Raw genomic sequence first — 21,705 nt, forward strand, 5'->3', positions numbered from 1 at the left:
CTGAGATCGCACCACTGCACTCCAGCTTGGGCAACAGAGCAAGACTGTCTCAAAAAATAAAAAAATAAAAATAAAAATAAATAAAATAAAATGACTTCAGAGTAAACTTACCTCAAAAGTCACCATGACCATTCCATAGGTCCCCTTTTCCCTGATGAGAGTAAGAGGCATAGACTCATTTCTGCCCTTGGGCTCACTCACTGCGATTGAGGGAAGCTATTGAGGAAAGCAAGCACAGATGATCAGGAGCTGAGCAATCAGAGGTATGAGGCGGTAAAAACTATTACCTCAGAAACACTCAATTTCCACAGACACATCAATCCACACTGTACGATAAGAATGTGATATTTCCTAGCATCAATGAACTATAGCTTTAAAATGCTGAAAAAGTTAAAAAGAATAGTGTAAAGGGAACATAAAAACTAGTCAGGCAAAAGATGTGGTTTCTTGTCCTGGTTCTACCATCAACTAGCTCTTCTGCTGAGGAATTTAAAGGTTTTTTAGTTGAAAGGTGACAAACTCAAATGCTCACAGGGGCCCAGGAGGTCACAAACATGAATTAAGCCTCCAGACCAAGGCAGCAGGTCACTGGGACCACCACTTGGCCTTGTCCACAACCACTCTTTCTCCACATCAGCCAGCTTGTCAGTGAAAAGCAGACACTGCTAATAACTTTCAGGACAGGATCTCTGCAGGAGGTGAAAGCAAAGACTTCAAAAGAAATATGCTGGTTCAGCTGGTGGAAACTCAGGGTAGAAGAGGAGGAACACGGACACAGCCAAGTACATACAGGCTACAGAAGCAGCTGCCAGCTCTCAGGGTGACAGCAAAACTCAGTAGCCCCATCCATAACTGGGGTTAGCAATGTCCGTCTTGAAGGGTTGTGATGAGGTTTCAATGCGATAGTTCACATCAAGTGCTTATCCTGGTACCTGACATATACTGAGGGCTCAGTAAATGTTGCTATTATTATCATCATCATCAATGTCATCTTCACTACCAACATAATCATCCTCAGGGCTGAAAAGCAAAGCCAGCCTATTGAGCACCACCGTGAGCTCAATGGTTAGTTTAATTTTAAGGATGTCAGAGGCTGCCTGGCAGCACTGAGACCCCCACCAGTCAGGGACCTAGGACCCATGACAGAAACTAGGATTCATTCCCAGAGGCTAAGATATATAATGTCAACAACAACAAAAGAAACCTTTAAACAAATCAGTATGAGGTCGGAGGTGATACACAGGGAGTAAGTGTAGCAGGAAAGCCACATGGAGAGAAATTTAGCAATTAAGGGAGCCTGCTTCATCATTAACAATTCTTTATCATTCAATTCCTTATCATTCAAATAAAAGAGATGGTTGATTAATTAACTTAATGTCTGTAAATGACAGTATAATGGAGGTTACCGAATTTCTACTAAACTGAGGTTGGCCAAATACCCTTTTTAACAAAGATACTGCACTATAAAGATCATATTTACTTATAGCCCACTTCTTTCAAAGATAAGTTAAGGTACCAAGAAAATGACATACAATACAACCAATTGTAGTAGCAATCTAAAAATAAATGAAAAGCTGGGAAGTATTGCAACGTGTTTTATTAATTATAATTAGTAATGTGATTCAAGGAGACTCCGAGTCAGGAATGTTACTGGAGTCTAAAATTTAGTGACCAGATTCAGTTGTATTGGAGATAAACTTGGTTTTAGGAGCTGGAAACAATTTATCTCAAGAAGGGCCCTATTTTGTGTATTTGTTTCTAAAGATAAAACTCTCTGATCACAGGATTGGCCAGAGCCACAGGAATTCAGTTAAGGAACAGAAAATACAGTATTGAGCAAAGGTGAATGAAATGAAAGGAAGTTTCAATCTTCAGAAAATATTAATTAATGGGAAAACCTAAGAGTTGGGATGACTACAGAATTTTGAAGAGATGTAATACCTGCTATTCAATTTAAGTTCATAGTAAGTTTTTTGAAAGTAACTGGCTAGCCATATGTAGACAGCTGAAACTGGATCCCTTCCTTACACCTTATACAAAAATTAATTCAAGATAGATTAAAGACTTACCTGTTAGAGCTAAAACCATAAAAACCCTAGAAGAAAACCTAGGCATTACCATTCAGGACATAGGCATGGGCAAGGACTGCATGTCTAAAACACCAAAAGCAATGGCAACAAAAGACAAAATTGACAAATGGGATCTAATTAAACTAAAGAGCTTCTGCACAGCAAAAGAAACTACCATCAGAGTGAACAGGCAACCTACAGAATGGGAGAAAAGTTTTGCAATCTACTCATCTGACAAAGGGCTAATATCCAGAATCTACAATGAACTCAAACAAATTTACAAGAAAAAAAAAAAACCCATCAAAAAGTGGGCAAAGGATATGAACAGACACTTCTCAAAAGAAGACATTTATGTAGCCAAAAAACACATGAAGAAATGCTCATCATCACTGGCCATCAGAGAAATGCAAATCAAAACCATAATGAGACACCATCTCACACCAGTTAGAATGGCGATCATTAAAAAGTCAAGAAACAACAGGTGCTGGAGAGGATGTGGAGAAATAGGAACACTTTTACACTGTTGGTGGGACTGTAAACTAGTTCAACCATTGTGGAAGTCAGTGTGGCGATTCCTCAGAGATCTAGAACTAGAAATATCATTTGACCCAGCCGTCCCATTACTGGGTATATACCCAAAGGATTATAAATCATGCTGCTATAAAGACACATGCACACGTATTTTTATTGCGGCACTATTCACAATAGCAAAGACTTGGAACCAACCCAAATGTCCAACAATGATAGACTGGATTAAGAAAATGTGGCACAATACACCACGGAATACTATGCAGCCATAAAAAATGATGAGTTCATGTCCTTTGTAGGGACATGGATGAAGCTGGAAACCATCATTCTCAGCAAACTATCGCAAGGACAAAAAACCAAACACCACATGTTCTCACTCATAGGTGGGAATTGAACAATGAGAACACATGGACACAGGAAGGGGAACATCACATACCGGCATCTGTTGTGGGGTAGGGGGAGGGGGGAGGGATAGCATTAGGAGATATACCTAATGCTAAATGACGAGTTAATGGGTGCAGCACACCAACATGGCATATGTATACATATGTAACAAACCTGCACGTTGTACACATGTACCCTAAAACTTAAAGTACAATAATAATAATTAAAAAAAAAAAGAAAAGTATTATTTCAATATGCTTTCTCATCTCCCATTAACTCCAAACTTTCAGAAGAGTCTGACAAACAAACAACACTTTCTTTAGGTGACATTTGGGGAAATCAGGAAAAGGCAATGGGTGGTATATCTGAGTTAAAGACAGAAGAGGTAACAAAGGAGTCAGGTGGAACAATCAGCAGAAAGAGATAAGGACAAAAGACCACGATCATACAAGCGTCCTCAATTCACAAACATCTTAGGTAGAACAAATGAATGGTCTACAGAATGTGAAACAGGGACAAAGTTAAAGCAAATTTTATTTAAATATCAAAACACAGCATGATACTAGCTAACATCATGAAAACTAATTTTTAAAATTTAATAAACTATTATCTAGCAACCACAAGTATCATCAAATTGTGTCCATACCATATTAAATGAAATAATTCCAAATGCATTGTCATTTGATAATATTGTCACAGTAACAGTCCTTGGCCATCCAAGCTTCACATTTGCTGAAGGTTTCTAAAATAAAATCCCAAAAATAAAATAATGAATTAAAAATAAAATAATAAGTTAAAAATTTATTTTTGTAGAATTTGTCTTCAAGTATTCAGAATATAATAAAAATACATATGTAATCTTAATGCACAGATTAAGTAAACATTCCAATTACATCAATATGGTTAAGAAGTTCCAAATGAAAAATTTTCAAAAAAGTTTTGAAAACCATTAGTCACTGACTCTTAATAATATATGATAGTATAATTATAAATAATCACTGGCTAATAATACTATATTATAAATTAGTTATAATTACTATGTTATCACTAATATAACAGAATTAAGTACACAGCACAAAATTGTATTCAATGTAATTTTTCCCATGCTATTGAAGGTACTGGAACTTTAGAATTAGTTATTCTATGAATCACAGAACCAAACTGAAGATAAAACATTAAAACTGTTTATAAAATGGAGAGTTTTCTGTAACATTTGTACTGATATTCAACAGCAGCACAAAAGTATATTTTTTAAAGAATGATTTAAAAGAGCAAAACATAACTGAAGTGTAATTTTCACAAACATTTTAATGGTAGTGACACAATTATTCCAAAAAAAATTCTTAATGCTCTTTAGAAAAAACAACCAGAATGGTGTTAGCGAGTCATTGCCTCAACCTAATAAACCAAGCCATAAAGTTTAATTAAACCTAAGGCTATTCAGGTTTTTTTCCCAGCGGTACTCTGAATTTAAGTCACAGGGACCTCCCACTTCCATGCCCGCTTTTTGTATTCTTGTCCTTTGAACTCAGAAGTCACAGTCATTCTTTGTACATTTGGTAGCAGGGGAGGAATAAAAGAAAAAAAGGCCAAAGGGAAGGCAAAGTTTTCTGGAGTAACTGTCATGGCAATTCCCGAGTAAGCTGAATGGATCCAAAAACTAGCTGCAGAGTTTCTGAACAAGATCAAGGAATAACCAGATTGTGGAAGCGCTGAAGAGGTTGTCAGTTCTGGATTCTATGAATACCACCACCAGTTATCTGAATTGGCTCATCTCTAGATAGATAGATTGTTAAGCACTAAAATATTTTTATAAGTTTTATAAGTCCTCCTTATAATTTTTATAAGGAGGAAACACGGACTTACCTGTAATGTTAAGTGAAAAATAAAAGTTTCGTCAGGCTCTGGTAAGTCATCATCACATACTGCTATGTACACTGTTCTGTTTGTTTCTCCAGCAGGTATAAAAGCTGCAGCATATGTGTCAAAAAAGTCACCAGCGTCCTCTCCATACAGCTGTCAAATGCAAAATATAGATCATTCTTATTTAACACAGTATTAGGACAAGTAAAACAGATGTTAATTACAGCAATCGAGAAAAAGCATAAATCAAGTGACATTTATGTTTATAGATAGGGTGTACAAAAACAAAAATCATAAATATTTAACAACTGAAAAAACTTATCTTCAGAAATAAACAAATGATTCCAGGTCAGGCGCAGTGGCTCACTACTGTAATCCCAGCACTATGGGAGGCCGACACGGGCGGATCACGAGGTCAGGAGTTCGAGACCAGCCTGGCCAATATGGTGAAACCTCATCTCTAATAAAAATACAAAAATTAGCTGGGTGTGGTGGTGTGTGTCTGTAGTCCCAGCTACTCGGAAGGCTGAGGCAGGAGAATTGCTTGAACCCGGGAGGTGGAGGTTGCAGTGAGCCAAGATCGCACCACTACACTCCAGCCTGGACGACAGTGCAAGACTCTGCCTCAAAAAAAAAAAAGGAAAAAAGAAATGATTCTAAACAAAATCATTTGTTCATGCTGTGAAACAAAAACAAATATTACATAGAAAAAGAATTATATAGGAAAGCAATTATGTGAATTTTTTTCTCTGCTCTTGATTGATCTGGAGTAGACAACAGCAAACCTAACAATAAGACAAATTATAGCTAAAATTCTCAAAAAAATGTTGTATATATGCACAGCTACACAACAGAATATTATTCAGCCATCAAAAAGAATGAAATCCTTTTATTTGTAGAAACATGGATGTAACAGGAAGTCATTATGTTAAGTGAAATAAGCCAGGTGCTGAAAGATAGATATCTCATGTTCTCATCCACATGTTCTCATCCAGCTAAAGAATGTGGACCTGATGGAGTTAGAGAGTAGAATGGTGGTTACCAGAGGCTGAGAAGGGAAGAGGTTAATGAAGAGAAGTTGGTTAAGGAGTACAAAAACAGAAGGAATGGGTTCCAGTATTCGATAGTACAGTAGGGAAATTATAGTTAACATTAATTTATTGTATATATCAAAATAGCTAGAAGAGAGGAATTATAATGCTTCTAACACAAAGAAAAGTTTAATGTTTGAAGTGAGGGATATTCCCCTAATTTGATCATTGGGGATCATTGGGGATATTCCCCAATTCCCCTAATTTGATCATTACACATTGTATACAAATATTAAAATATCACATATACCCCCAAAATACGTAAAACTATTATATATCAACAAAAAAGAGAAAAGGAAAAGAAAGAGATGTATGTGGCCTGCCAAAAACTGTGTCAGGAAAATCCATTATTTCCCTATCAGTTTCAAAGAAACTGCTCTTTCCCAAACTCAACCTAAAGTTGTACTTATATTTTCCCACATCTCCAATAAAGATCTAATTATTTTAGCATTTCAAATGTTTTAATCATCATAAACTTTTCCTTAACTTTTTAGGATCTTATTCTGTGAAATCAGCATTACTGGTAAGATTCTCAGTATTATTAGTAAGATTCTGCATGAGCTTGTGCAGATCAAAATGAGATCTCTTTCATGAAAGAGCTCAAAATGAGTAATTAAGCTACTAGAAAAAATATTTGATTTAGTACCAATAAAAATCATGTATAGGGAAATTTTAGTCAATTTCTAGTTCTCATACATAACAATAAATTAAGTTTTAAATACTTGAGAAATCCAAGTAAGTTGTGAAGGGTGTTGGAAAATATACCTTACTATAGAAAATGACACAAGCTTTAAGAAAGAATTATCAAGAGCCACTGAAACAAACAGAAAAGCACAGTAATTCAGCCTATGAAAATCATTTAACAATTCGAAATAGGTAAAAATAAAAATATATGTAAACAGTTTTACCAGAATAACATTCGTAACAGTAAAAATTAGAAGCAACCACAATGAAAAGGAAGAATGATCAGGAAGTAATTACAATACCATTAAGAAAAGTTGTGAAAATGATAAAGGAACCTGAAAAAATTGTTAGGATTCAATCAAAATTTTATGAAAAAGATTATCTAATATAATGTGTACTCTAAAAATAATTTCTATATATAGATATATGTCACAAATAACTAAAATTATAGCATTGGATTCATTCATAGGTCATTTTTCTTCATCTTCTCTTTTAATAATATTTCATAATGTGATAATTAAGCCTATTTCTTAAGATTTTATTTTTCCAAACAAAAAGTATAAGTACTTTGAGACTCAAATATAGCAATACTCTTAGTGGTCACATGACATAACTTTCTGGTTAAAAATAGACACATACTCATGCACACACAATCCACCCAGTAACTAAATTGTGTGCTAGATAGATCAATAGTTTAACAAATTCTACCCAACATTTACTTAAGTTAATATACTTAATTTTTCCCACTGAAAGAGCTCTTGGACATAACTAAAGTTTTTTTTTACTATTGTCGTTTTTCTACTTTTAAATATTCCATACGTTTTCTCTACACTACCTTGCAATAGATAGTGTATCTGAGCAGAGATAGCTACAATCCAAATTACCCAAAATGAAAAGTTCTTGTTCTAAAATAAATATATGAACACTACAAAATGATCAGTCTATATCTTTAAAAATAGTACTGTTAAATGTACATGATTATGGTGGAGCACTCTATAAACCTGTAAGAGATAAAAATGGAATAGCATTATCTGCAAATTATCCATCATTTATCATAATGAAACTGCTCAAAATCTCAAACAGAAAAAAAAAATCCTTGCCATTAAAACTAAGAAACGTCATATCTATTTCAGTAAAAATAGAGCTACAATAATTTCTTACCGATACAATTGCAGTAACATTTGCTGGCTCTCCTATCCTTTCAATGATAAGACGAATAACTGTTGTACTTGTTTCATTAACAACAAATTCAGTTTGTCCAGTAAATCTTATTTCTGTTTCTCCAAACACAAATAGGATGAGTAAAGCTGAAAGAAGATTTACTAATAAAGATGCAGAGGGCATCCCTAAAACAAAAAGAAAAAAATATTAATCACAAAATATATCTAATCTATTCTCATTAGATTGTATTGTCTATAGATATAAACACAGTATGAAGAGTTAGACAGCAAACAACTAAGACATAAATACATCAACTATTAAGACATCAAACTCAAATATGTGATGACAGAAGTTAAAAAAACACAATTCTATTCTTATGGTTCTCTTTCTACTATTCAGAAGTACTTTTTGCTTTTTAGCTTCTATACCAAGATAATAGCTGTAAGTTAAACTTACTTATTAAATTTAGTTCATGTAAAAAATTTATTGACATCCACATTTTAAGAAAAACCTAAGCAGCAACTTGGAAATTTAATTAAAGCCCATATTTACACAAATAAAACTACGAAATACCAGCCAAAACTGAAACAGTTGAAGCCAAATTTTTAGCAATAAATTGATTTCTTGGTTGGTGTCTACTTTTTCCTTAAACTTGTCTTCTTTGAGAATTTTTTAAATTCTTAGTTATTGCAAAGAAATTCTAATCCTTTCAAAGAAGGGATAAATTTCCAGGACTTAAATTTCTTTCATTTTACTAGCTAAAATACTAAGACCACGTCTAAGAAAATGTCCATGTTGCTTTAAAATAAGCAAATTTGCCAAAGTATATATTTCCTTTTTTTCATGACATCTACTTTCTTTTTTTTTTTTTTTTACTATGATATGTGTGTTTATGAGTCATCAATACTGTTCCTACTTTCAGCACTCTGGGATTCAAGTGCTTTCCAAAGCACAACAGTGCAGTGGTCTCCTGAAAGTGCTGCTGTTTTGTAATGTAGATATACCTCTAAAAATGTGAACAATTTCCCTCACGGATCATTAAGATTCCCATGGATCTATGTGATCAGTCACACGAACATAGAGGGGGGAGGGGGGAGGGATAGCATTGGGAGATATACCTAATGCTAGATGACGAGTTAGTGGGTGCAGCGCACCAGCATGGCACATGTATACATATGTAACTAACCTGCACAATGTGCACATGTACCCTAAAACTTAAAGTATAATAAAAAATAAAAATAAAAAAATAAAAAAATAAAAAATAAAATAAAATAAAAATAAAAAAATAAATAAAAATTAAATGACAAAAAAAAAAAAAAAGTTCACGTGTTTTAAAGGAGAGCTGCATTACATACTCTATGAGCCAAAATGCTTCCTATTAATCTTTACCTTGGCCAAGAAGTAATACAATTTTCTTGTATGTGGTGTTTCCACTTGGCTACACATGGCTTTATACTTAGACACGCCAAATACATGAGTTCCTGATATATTTTAGGATTTAAGTGCAATGTTCTCCGTTAAGTATATACAGACAATGCAGTCTGAGACTGCTCAATGATGTCTCACACACTTCTGACTCTAAAATCCAGACAGGGATGCCGAGTTCAAATGGAGTCCAGGAAAGGGATATAAGCTAACAGGGACAGAGATGCTGAAGGATTGGGACTTCCTTTGTACCTGTCCCTTCTCTCCAGGCAAACCTGCCAGAAGACCAATGAAATCTGAAGAAGAGTTTTCCTTGACCAGCTGCAAACTCTTCCCTGTCTTCCAACCCAGGAATGTTCATGGAAAGAAAGGAAATGAAAAAGATGAGAGAAATGGAAGGGAAAAAGCAAAGCATGTGTGAGACAGGAAAGGGGGAGCAGTTCTGAGCTAAACCAAAGCCAGCTGAAGGTCTTTTATGGAATTCTAAAGCCAGAATGATTTCACATCCCACTTAGGACAAATAGTGGGAAGGAAATGAACAAGGTACAATGAAGAGAGCACAAAATGGAAGAGGGAGAAGGTAGTAAACTAGGCTTTGGATGTGAAAGAAAAAGATCAACTACAATCTACTGTGATTTTGAAAGAAAAATCTACAGTCCTTGAACAGGAGACGTGACAGAACCATGAACTGAGAGAAATAAGACATCTGAAGTGCAATGTGAGACAGAGTGAAAGTGAAATTACAGCATGAGTAGAGGGAATCATGAACAAGTAAGAACAGTTCTCAAAATCTGTCCTGCATAAGGATCACCTCAGGCATTTGTTAAAATGCTAATTCTCACTCTCAAAAATTCTGATTCAGTAAGTCTAAAGTGAGGCCCAGGAATATGCATTTAACAAGTAGCCCTATTAATTCTGATGCAACTCATCCTTGGTATAATTCACTTAGAGAATTACTGTCCTAGAGTGTGAGGAATCGTGTTAGAAGTGTGTCTTGGAGTGAACATACAAAAGGCCAAATTTGTAGTTATGAGTTAACTACTGAACTTTTCAATGCTATATGTGCGAACTTCCTCATATGTTTTTTCATATTCTGATATTGCATTTTAAGATTTTGTGCATTCGGAAGAAAAACTGTAATGACTTTTACAGAGTGATCATAACAGCAAATGCTTATATAGCACTGTTTTAAGGTACTTTATATACATTAACACATTTAATCCTTACAATATCTCTATGAAGAAGGTGAGCATAGCATTAGTACCATTTTATAGCTGAGAAAACTAAAGCAGAGATGGGTTAGTCAACATATGCAATATTATTCAGTTAAGTGGCTATGTAGGCTTTGGAGGCTAACTCCAAACTCTCTACCCAATAACCACACTGTACTGCCATTTACATTTTATTTCAACAAATCACACATCACCACCTTGAATAATATGATAAATCATTTATGCTACGTTTCCAAGCATTCAGATATTTCAAGCTCATGCACAATAACCAAAACTCTCATAAGATTGCATAATTATGAATCTCCTAAAAGTTTCACTTTATTACTCTAATAAACATTACATTTATTTAAATGACACTACAGCTCTCTTGACTACTTTAAATATTTAACAGCATCTTTTTATGTCAGGACCAATGAGCTCAAATGCTGCATTCTTACAGTTTCCCAGGCAATTAGAGCTTCAAGATCCTGTGTTTAAGTCAGTAAATTCATTTTAAATTGGTCCACATCAGTGAGTTTTGAGATTATGCAAAATGAGCACACAGGCATGATTGGAAATGCCTCAAATTCTGTGACATCATTGATAATTGCACCTCCTTTGCTTTCATCTTTTCACACTGTATGAAAAGTTGTTCAGGCAAAGTTGGCATTCAATAGAATTTAAAGATTAAAAAAAGCTTTGAAAATGAAGTTCCCATTAGAAGACAGGCATAATTACACAAATGCTGAATAGTTTATTTTTTAGAGTAGCTAGGTACACTTTCCTCTATCACACTAAAAATCTAGTCTTTGGAATTCCCTTTTTTTTAAATTAAACTCAGAAGACAAGGCATTAGTAATTGACACAGCACATAAGTCTTAAATCTATTTTAGGTCATTTTTTTCTCTTACTAGATTTAACAAAATTTTTTCATGCCCCATCAGACCACTTATTTTTAAACTTCTCTATAAAATGAATTTCAAACATATGTTTTAAGATCATGATGTGCGTAATTTGTATTCTGTTTTAACTGTGAAAGAATAATTTTAGCATCACTGACATCATTCCTCTTCTCTAATGGGATGATATTCCAATATTCAAATCCTCTCATTTCCAGCTATCATCCATGTTCTTCTCCCACCTCTCACTTTTGTTTTGTATGATTCAAAAGAAATTAAAACTCTTTCTTCCAATATATCCCTTATCTCTTAATAGATCTCTTAGCATGCTAAGATGATATGTAATTTAATTTCTTGCTTATTTCCTGAATTCTACTGTGAGGTTCTGACAGAGTCCTGATAGCACACAGGCAGAAAGTCTCAAATTCTTGAATTCTAGTAATCATATTCAGTCTCTCCAACAAGTCACCTAATTTTGCTCCAAAAAAATTTCAGAATTAAAATCTGGACTATATTAGAGCAGCTCTTACAATGTAAAATGGTTGTTTTCAGAAAAGCAGCTTACAGTTTAACATAACATTCGTATATTGTGTACCTGTACATCATGCAACACCCTGTGCTCATCAATCACCGAGGACACAAAGATACTTAAAATATGTTCCTTGGCTTAAACAGAGTCATAGGGTTGGCCATTCAGATCAGGTCAATCAAAGCCAAGAAGACAGAAGACACAATTAGGAGACTTTCCTTTAAGCATAAGAATGGAAATTCCCTCTACCACTGTATTTGGGATTGTGATAATTGGGGCAAGTTCTCCCACAGTCTGGAAATGAAACAAACACAGCCACAGAGCCAAGGGGATGAAAGGAGCCACATTTTGATAATCAAGCTTAAGCTCTTGAATCCACCTTTATCCTAGAGTTTTCAGTTTCTGAGACAATAAATTACGTTTTGTGCTCTAGCTGGCTTGGGTTGGGTTTTCCGTCACTTTCAACATCAATATTTATCCGCCAATCTCCAGTTTGTGATACTGCAAACTCATATTAGGATAAACAAAGTGGAAAGTCCCCTCTGTCCCACTCTAACATTCAACAGTATTATTCTTCTCTAAGGATTCACGAAAGGACACCACGCTAGCTATCTTCTGTTCCCATGCAATTATTAGCACTATCTGTACTCACAGTCTAATATCTTCCTCTCCACCTCAAAACTGGTAATGACTAATAAGACACTTAGACAAACTAAGGATGTCTTCAGAATAGAACACAGCAGGACAAGAGTGTATCATATTGACTCAGTGCCCTGAAAAAGCTAAGCCCCTTCTGATTGTCACCAAGGAACCCCAATATCTTGCTTCTTTACATTAGTCTGACATTAATTTATTCCTATTGCTGTTTCCCACGATGCTTCATTGTTCCTGTTTAAAAACATACTCCTATTTTCCCTACTTTATTTTTTACCTGGATTACTTAGCCCATAAGAGCATCAAATATTATAAAATTCATCAACAACATGTCATTATAAGCAATAAATTCTAAATCCTGTTTATCTAGGACAGTACCTTCCTCCCATCTTGTCTCAAATAAATGATGGGCACCTTAGGAAATGTAACAGGTATAGCATATTCTGATTAAAAGGAAAGAGTCAAAGAGTCTTTTTTTCTATGTCTCAATAACTATGTAGAAACGGAGTAGAATAAGGAAGAGAGTAAAATAAATAAATGAGAATTAGGACCCAATAGAAGACAATGAAAGAAAATCATAATTCAATTAATTTTGCATTAATCAACTTCGATTAAAAATAAAACCTTCCCTCAATTTGAAAGTTGACTCTATCTCTTTACATTTCAGAATAAACAACTGTACAGTATCTATGAGTGATGGGACAAGGGCCTGAAAAGACAAACATTACCAGTGCAGAATTGAATGAACGCATTGACCTTATTAGCTTCATCTTTTACCTTGTCAATGCCATAGCAAGCATCTTCCCATGGTGTGACCACCAGGTAATTAATACTGAAAATATGATCCTAAAGGAACAAGGTTTTCAAGTTTAGAATTACTTGAATTCTATTACATCTACTAAGGGGCATTCTAAAACTATAGAATTACTCCTGTGGAACAAGAGAAGCTTCATCATTCCTATCATCAATTATTCAGCTTCTAAGAATTCTTAATCTGTCTTATTTGTATTTGGTAAGCACCACCAAAAAAAAAATGATCTTTGCCCTCTCCCAAACCAAAACAGAATTTAAATTTACAACTTTCAAAAGCAAAGTACTCTAATGTTACAAATAGAGTAAGTGCTAAACATTTTAAAAGTAATAAATAAAACGAATAGTCTCTTACTCAGACTGTAGTTAATGTTATGTCTTTATTTATTTTTATTTATTTTTAATTTATAAGAAATACATTTTATTTTATTCATCTTTAAATAACTTATATATGCATGTGGCATAATATTTAAAAGGAATAAAAAGATAAACAGTAAAAAATAAGCCTCCCTCACAGTACCCTCCACCAGCCATATGCTGCTCCTACCCACAGTCAATCCCAGTTATCAACTTCATTTATATCTCTCAAGAGATTGTTTATGTGTGTATATATATACAGAAATATATGTATTCCTACAGAAGACAGACTATAGAAATCAGCACACCTTTCCAAGATGTTAGTTAACAAAGGAATACCAGGCTTCCATGTAGACTTTCCTGTTGGGAATATGTTTATTGTCTCAGATACAAACCATCATCATTGTATCTCTCATCAATAAAATGCCAGTTTCCATTGACTTTCACTACACCCATCAATTCACTCTTGGGGAATAGTTGACACAATTATGGTAACTTGCACTTTCCTAGACCACATATTATCAAACCTACATCAATCAAAAGTGGTTGCCCTCTACACATGATGGGCAACAGTCATCCTGGGATCCTTGTTTCTATCATCCTGGAATCTCTCTGAATCCTTTCCTGTGTTTCATCCTCTGTTTGTTAATCCCATGTTTTCTTCTTCCTTAGTAGTTTATTTGGTTTATTCCCTTGTTTTGATGGAGAACACCCTCCAGTCACAGCCTGAGAAAGCTTATGTAAAGATAAATGTTTTAGGTCTTGTATGTTAGACATTATCACAGTATTATCCTTCCACTTAACTAAAGGTTTAATTGAGTATAGAATTGTAGGTAAAAATAATTTTCTTTCAGAATTTTGAGAGCCTCAGTCCATTGTTTTCAAACTCCTAGTGTTGCTACTAAAAAATCTAAAATTGTTTTGATTCTAAAGTGTTTGTGACCCGTTCTGATTGTTTGTGTTGTCCTCCCTTTGGAAGGTTCTTCTCATTGTAAAGTATTCTGAAACTTCAGAATGATGCATCTTGGAATTAGTTTATTCTTGTCCATTTGGATGAACACTCTGTAAATTCCCTTCAAGTGCCACTCATATCCTTCAAACGGACAAAGTTTCCTTTATTATTTCACAGTGATTTCTGCCCCCACTCCATTTTCACTGATCTCTCTCCTAGAACTCCTATTATTTCCACACTGATATTCTGAGGATAGTTTTCTCATTTCCTTATATCTTATTCCTTATATCTTAATTACCAATTATTTGATTTTTGCTCTGCTTCCCAAGAATTTAATTCATCATCAAATTTCAATTATCCTACTATTTTTAAATTTATGCTATGGTTTTCAATTTCTAAGAATTTAACAGTATCCTGTTATTTTTCCATTAATCCAATGATTTTGTAAAATATCTTAGAAAATACTGATTTAAAAAAAAATCTTCCCTCTTTGTATTCTTTGTTGCCTCTAAATTAACAAAAATAATTTGTTATTTATTCTGGAATCTGTCTTCTATATCTGGTAATTCTTCATCATCTATATATACTTAAAATTATGAGACTAAACTGATGACTGGGATGCTCTGAATATCTGGATCTTCATATCTTCATATGATCAAGGATAAGTGACGAAAATAATACTTGAAAGTTCTGAGCATGTGCAGAAGGATGTGGCTTGTCAACTTTCAGTGAACGAGTGAACCACTTATTAGAAAGTCCCAATTTTAGTATCTACAGAAAAAACTTTACTCTTACATTGATCAGTTTCCCCAAAGAAGAATCTTCCATTCTCCCACCTAAAGGGTACAGATATAATTACCAAGACATCTGGGACCTAGTAGAAGGGGGTAAAAAACTGGAGTCTCTGAATTCGATCATCATATGGTCACTTAATCCCCTGTTTTATTTAGGGATCCTAACCCACAAACACGGCTCACATCATCATTCAAGAGATCCTGTTTTACCTTTCCTGGAGAATGAACACCAGATTTGGAGGGGTAAGCAGGGGGTCAGCAGCAGCACAGGATGGAAGGGATGATGATTTTAAGGATCTCCTGCAGCAGTTTTCTCCCCACCTAGTTGCTCACTCACCACCAAAGTTGTAAAGGTACCTGATACTATTATTTCCTGTGCCTTTAGTGGCTATTCTGTATAAATTTGGCTATTTCTCAGCCTCCTAGCTTACTGCTAAGCTTTCTTGGATCTGCTAAGAGAATCACTACTCATCCATTTGCCTTCTGGCTCCAAAACTGAGTTGCAGTTGTTTCCTCTTACCTTCCTTTTGTCCTCGCAGGTTTCTCTAATTGTTTGAAAACCCTTTTCTGTAAAGTGCTATATTAAAGGTAACTATCTGAAGGTAATAGTTAAAATTCTATACCCAATGAAACTATTAGTTAAGTGGAAGGATAATATCATGATAATTCCTAATATAAAAGACCTAAAACTTTTGTCTCTACATACCCTTTCTCAAGATGTTACTGGAGGGCGTTCTCCATCTAAACAAGGGAATAAACCAAGTAAACTAAGAAAGAAGAAAATATAGGATCAGCAATCAAGAGTCAAACACAGCAAAGCATCAAAGGAAATCCCAGGATGATATAAAGGGGAATACCAGGATATCTACTGCCCCCTAGGTGTAGAGGGCAACCACTTTTGATTGATGTACGTTTGACAACATGTGGTCTAGGAAAGTGCAAGTTACCATAATTGTGTCTACCCTTCCCTGGAGAATGAATGGATAGGTGTAGTGAAAGTCAATGGAAACTGCCATTTTATTGATGAGTTCTACAATAATTATGGTGTGTAGCTGAGACAATAAATAAATTCCCAACACGAATGTCTACCTGGAAGCCTAATATTCCTCTTTTAAACAATGCCCTTTTGTTTCCTTCTTTGTAGTTGTCGCTATTTGCATTTATTGTGTTTCTCTCCTTAGAACAAAAACACCTGCAGGACATTGAACTTGCCCATCTTGAATAGCTTTACCTGTCCACCACCTAGTACAGTCCCTGGTATACAATGACCCTCAAGACATGCTTATTTAATGAAAAAACAAGTAAAGAAATAGATTAACCCACCTTCTTAGAGTAATGAGAAGGTAGGAAAAGCATGGTATAGAAAGAAAAAGCAAGAGACTCTCTTCATCCTCCCTTGCCTTATTTAGTTTTGTCAGATTCAGACAAACACAGTTATTTTACTCTGACAATGGCATAGGCACAGACATGAGGCTCACGTCTGATTATTTTTTAAGAAAAAGGTATCCCAAGCTTGAATACAAGCCAAAAAGTAGTGTGTGGACTATGCTTTTAATGATCATACAAGGCACAGACCCACTCAATAAAACACAGTTAAATCAACAATTGTTTACCATTGATAAAAGATCTCAGACTTAGTGAAGTCACATGTAAATTTGGAAAAATTTGTCCTATAAAAGTGCAAGTACTTTTTTTTTCTTTTTTTTCATCATCCTTTTACTTGGCTGAAAAGTGCAAGTAATTTTTGTACAGTGAAACATATAATCCATAAGTTACAGCTTTATTTCCCGGTAGGATGTTAACCAGTTTTACATCTCACCCAGAAACCTTACCTTATCATTTCTTTATTAATTTTCTTGTAAATATTTTGTTCCAAAAATGCTTTTTGCACCAGTATTAACACTCTATTAGTTTCCTCACTAACTAATGGGTTGAATAAAATCTTGACATGTTCATTTTATATTTGTGTGAGAGTTATGCTTGTAAACTTTCAAAAAATGTACCTACACACAATAATTTTTTCCAGAAAAGTAACCATGATATCACAAATTGCCATGGTACATACGTAAGACTGATTCTACAATGGCCATTTCCATGAACAATAATGCAGTATAGACAAATACTTCCAGGAAAAGTAACATTTTACATAACAGAAACAGGGCAAGTAAATATTTGATCTAATACACAAAGTTTTTTTATTTTTTTATCTTTTTTTTTTTTTTTAAGACATAGTCTCACTCTATCACCAGGCTGGAGTGCAGTGGCGCGATCTTGGCTCACTGCAACCTCCACCTCCCGGGTTCAAGCGATTCTCCTGCCTCAGCCTCCTGAGTAGCTGGGACTACAGGCACGTGCCACCACGCCCAGCTAATTTTTCTATTTTTAGTAGAGACGAGGTTTCACCATGTTGGCCAGGATGGTCTCGATCTCTTGACCTCATGATACGCCTGCCTCGGCCTCCCAGAGTGCTGGGGTTACATAAAGTCTTTTAACTCATGTAACTGAACTTCTGATTTCTATCTTCTTTCTAGAATATTTAAGCTTGACATTTTCCATGAGCTCATGTACTCCCGTTTGCATGAGTCATCAAAAAACAGATCACAAAAGCCATTCGAGCTGTTTATATTTGGACTACATATGCCCACCATGGAAACAGGAAGAACAGTGTAGAGAAGCTTTAATTCCAGAGCTCTGTGGAGCTCTAGAAGATTATGGGTTTCAATTGTGCTTTCTCTCTCCCACATTTGCAAAGCACAAAATGAAAATCTCACTAATCTAAATCCTTTGAGGCCAATTTAGAAGCAATAAAATAAGTCAAAGTTTGCTCACATAGGTTATAAATCTGAGTATGTGACAGTATCTCTGTCAAGTAGTAAGATAACTCTTGTCTTTTAGGTCCTTTAAAAAATAAGGATCACATGTTTAACTAAGATTTCTTAAACCACCATTAGATGGCACCCGTCTGTCTAAAAAAAAAATCAACAGCAACAATTTCTCAAATTATGAAGCGGTCTTAAGGATCTAAGGATAGATTTTTGACCCCTGTAACTCTTCTCAAACAAACGTAATTTTGTAATCCTACATAGATCTTAAAAAGTCAAGAAAAGCAGTTTTCTTGAAATTAAGATCTCACTGAAAACAACTTTAATTAGCTCTAGTCAAACAAAATTTTTTTTTTCTCCTGAAATTCAGTAGTATTATCTAATTTTTTAAAATTGTTTCTTTGGATACTTTCTGTGAGTTTCTTTCTCTTCATTGAAGACAGTCTGTTTTTATAGAAGAATCTAGGTGCAACAACTTTAATTAGCTCTAGCCAAACAAAAATTTTTTTTCTCCTGAAATTCAGTAGTATTATCTAATTTTTAAAAATTGTTTCTTTGGATGCTTTCTGTGAGTTTCTTTCTCTTCATTGAAGACAGTCTGTTTTTACTGAAGAATCTAGGTGCTTATGCTTTCTAAATGAATGATTTGCACTCACTGCCAGTAAGAAAGAAAGCGAAAGAGGGAATTTAATGTTACAAACCCAGATGCCTAGAGATATGTGTTTTTTAGTCCAAACTGTGATTACAAAACAATACTAAAAGATCATTTTTGCCAAGATTTAAAAATTGTAGATTTCACATTTAAAAAAATGGATTTCTAGATTATTTTGAAAAATTACCAGAATTGGCAAATCTGGGTCCACATTTCTCCATGGCATCCCTTGCCTGGAGCTAAGCAGTAGCTGCCAGTTAGACAGAGAATTCGCTCTCCTATACCCTCCTAATGTCTCCTCAGACTAGGGTCAAAGAGGAAAGTAAGAAATTTCTTATCTCCTTGTCATTCAGAGGCGGAAAACCAGTTCACAAGGTGGTGAGCGTGCATGTGTGTGTATGTGCCTGCACACACGTGTGTGCAGGCACGTACACACACATGCACGCTCATCACCTTGTGGAATGCCTCCATGCAGTGTCCCAGGACTTTGATTTTATAGGACAATGGGAAGAATTCCTGGCAGTACCTCCATGGGCATCCTAACACAGATGCCATGAAACCTTTAGCTGGACACTGCAAGTGCCTCCTGGGGTGTTGGGCCCCAAGTCACCTCCAAAGCAGGAGGCAAGCATTGATTCCACTCAGCTTTGGGCTCCAATCTAGTCTCTGCCATCTTCCCAGCTGTAGAAGTTTAGACAAGTCACTTCCCTTCACATGGCCTTGAGTTTCCTCAATTGCTAAAGGGAAGCAAAATGAACAGCTACAGCACTGAGGTAGTCATGAGGCCCAGGGGAGGGAATCCATCTCTGTGCACCATGAAGTGCCAGTTTCTAGGCTTCAATCTCCACATGGTCAAGAGACCAAAGGAAATAGCATTGGGCATCCTGGACTGTCTTATATGAGCACCACCCATACATCCACAAGCTCCTGCCTACCCTCCACAGTAGCAACATTAGAGTGAAGGAATGTTTGAAGTAGATGGAAACATTGAGAACTTAGGAAAGTTTAAAAGAACAATGAAAACTCATCATGGACTTCAAGGTCAGAAGAGAAATGAATTACAACACTGTATGTGAAAGAACAAAATGTTGGGGCTTCTGATGTTCTGGATGACCCCCAAAATTTGAACCACAGTATCCGCCACCTCTACACACTGCAACTGGCATGGGAAGCACAGGTAGAGGTCTGGGAACTTTGCAGATGCCTACCCTCCCAGCTACATGTACGATCTCAGAGAAGGAGAACAGTACTTTTCATGGTTAGAAAAAAAAGTTTGTATTTCATCTGTAATAATTTGTGGTTCCTCCAGGTTTAGAAAATAAAAAGGAAAAAGAAATGATAGAAACCAAAAGTTAGATCAAGAGGCCCTGAAAGTGTTTTGAAATGGAAACCACTGCCACACCACTTTGCATGTGCCCAGTCTTTCTTCAGGCTTAAACACCACAAATCTTTAAACCACCCAGCTTCTGCTGAGCCACCACCATGACTTTTTATCTTGATTTTTTTAATGTCTATTAATCATTTCTATAACACAACAGAAATACAAAGCATAATACAATTTGACTAATTAAAGTCAACACTTTATTCCAGTTTTCTTCATTTTTAGCTAATTTTCTTTTTCTGTTCCAGGATCACATCCAGGACACCACATTACATTGGGTTGTCATGTTTCCTTGGGCTCCTTTTGGCTGTGACATTTCCTCAGAGTTTTCTTATTTTTGATGACGTTGGCGCTTTTGAGGAATGTGGTCAGGTATTCTGTAGCATGTCCCTCAGCTGGGATTTGTCTGATAACTTTCTCATGATTAGACTGGGGTTATGGGTTTTGGGGAAGACCAAAAAGGCAAAAAGACTTTCTCATCACTTATACAAAAGGTACATACTATCAACATGACTTATCACTATTGGTGTCGAGCTTGGTTACCTGGCCGAGGTGGTATTTGTCAGGGTGCTCCACTGCAAAGTTACTCTTTCCCTCTTTTCCATACCAACTACTTTGGAAGGAAGTCATTATGTATAGCACCCCTCTCCCCTTTCGAAAATTTCTTACCGTTTTCCGTTAAATCAAACAAACTTACTTCCTTCCATCTATCTACCCACATATTAAAAACTGTACCAGGCATCGAAACATTGTCAGGATGTTGTATTGTACATCTGCAGAATTTGGGAATGGAATCTAATTGGATGATGAATAGGATACACATACGGGAGTCTAAAAGAATTAATGGAATACAGGATCATTACAGCATACATTTATGGAGATGTGTTGCCAAAAGGCTAATTAACAATTTCAGATTTTCCTCTTCAAATATTCTGAAATCATGTGTCTACGTTCATTATTTATTCTGTTAATAAGGCTCTTGATCATAATGTTCCAGGCTGTAGTGATGCCTGTATACCCTTACTGTCCAAGCCTCCAGCAATCCCCAAATGACTGCTGGTTTTTACTATATTTCCTTGGCTTCCTCAAGCAATTATAGCCTCCAGCAGTATCACTTGCAAACCACTTTCTAGCCATTAAAGCTATAAACTGTTACCCAGAATTTAGACTAATTGGCCAGTTGGATAATTCCAATCTTCACACTGAAAAAAATGCAGCAGAGCCTAGCATCTATGCCCTTAGAGTACTCTGATACTTACCAACAGGGCAACTATGAGCAGGCTGTTAACGTTTGAGTCTATTGTTAACGTCTGAGTCTACTTCCTCTTCTGTAAAATGAAGTTATAAGACTACTGACTTTATTTGGTTATTTTGATCTGGGATTAAGTCCAATGTTTTTCTGTTTTCTAATTCATCAATTTCATTTTTAATCTTTATCA

The 21,705-nt window shown here is 35.4% G+C and overlaps 1 protein-coding gene across 3 annotated transcripts in view; it reads right to left on the bottom strand.

Moving 5' to 3' along the window:
* ADGRV1 (adhesion G protein-coupled receptor V1) overlaps positions 1 to 21,705 on the bottom strand; it is a 602,883-nt gene that overhangs the window by 541,149 nt on the left and 40,029 nt on the right. For all 3 annotated transcript variants that reach the window (XM_003822773.3, XM_055112209.1, XM_055112210.1), the window contains exons 2-5: positions 7,781 to 7,965; positions 4,848 to 4,997; positions 3,628 to 3,723; positions 112 to 216 (exon numbers count right to left, since the gene is read on the bottom strand). In XM_003822773.3, the coding sequence (XP_003822821.2) occupies positions 112 to 216; positions 3,628 to 3,723; positions 4,848 to 4,997; positions 7,781 to 7,965 (536 nt within the window). The remainder of the gene's footprint in view (positions 1 to 111; positions 217 to 3,627; positions 3,724 to 4,847; positions 4,998 to 7,780; positions 7,966 to 21,705) is intronic.

This window comes from Pan paniscus, chromosome 4 (genome assembly GCF_029289425.2).
Source record: "Pan paniscus chromosome 4, NHGRI_mPanPan1-v2.0_pri, whole genome shotgun sequence".
NCBI classification, from domain to species: Eukaryota; Metazoa; Chordata; class Mammalia; order Primates; family Hominidae; genus Pan; species Pan paniscus.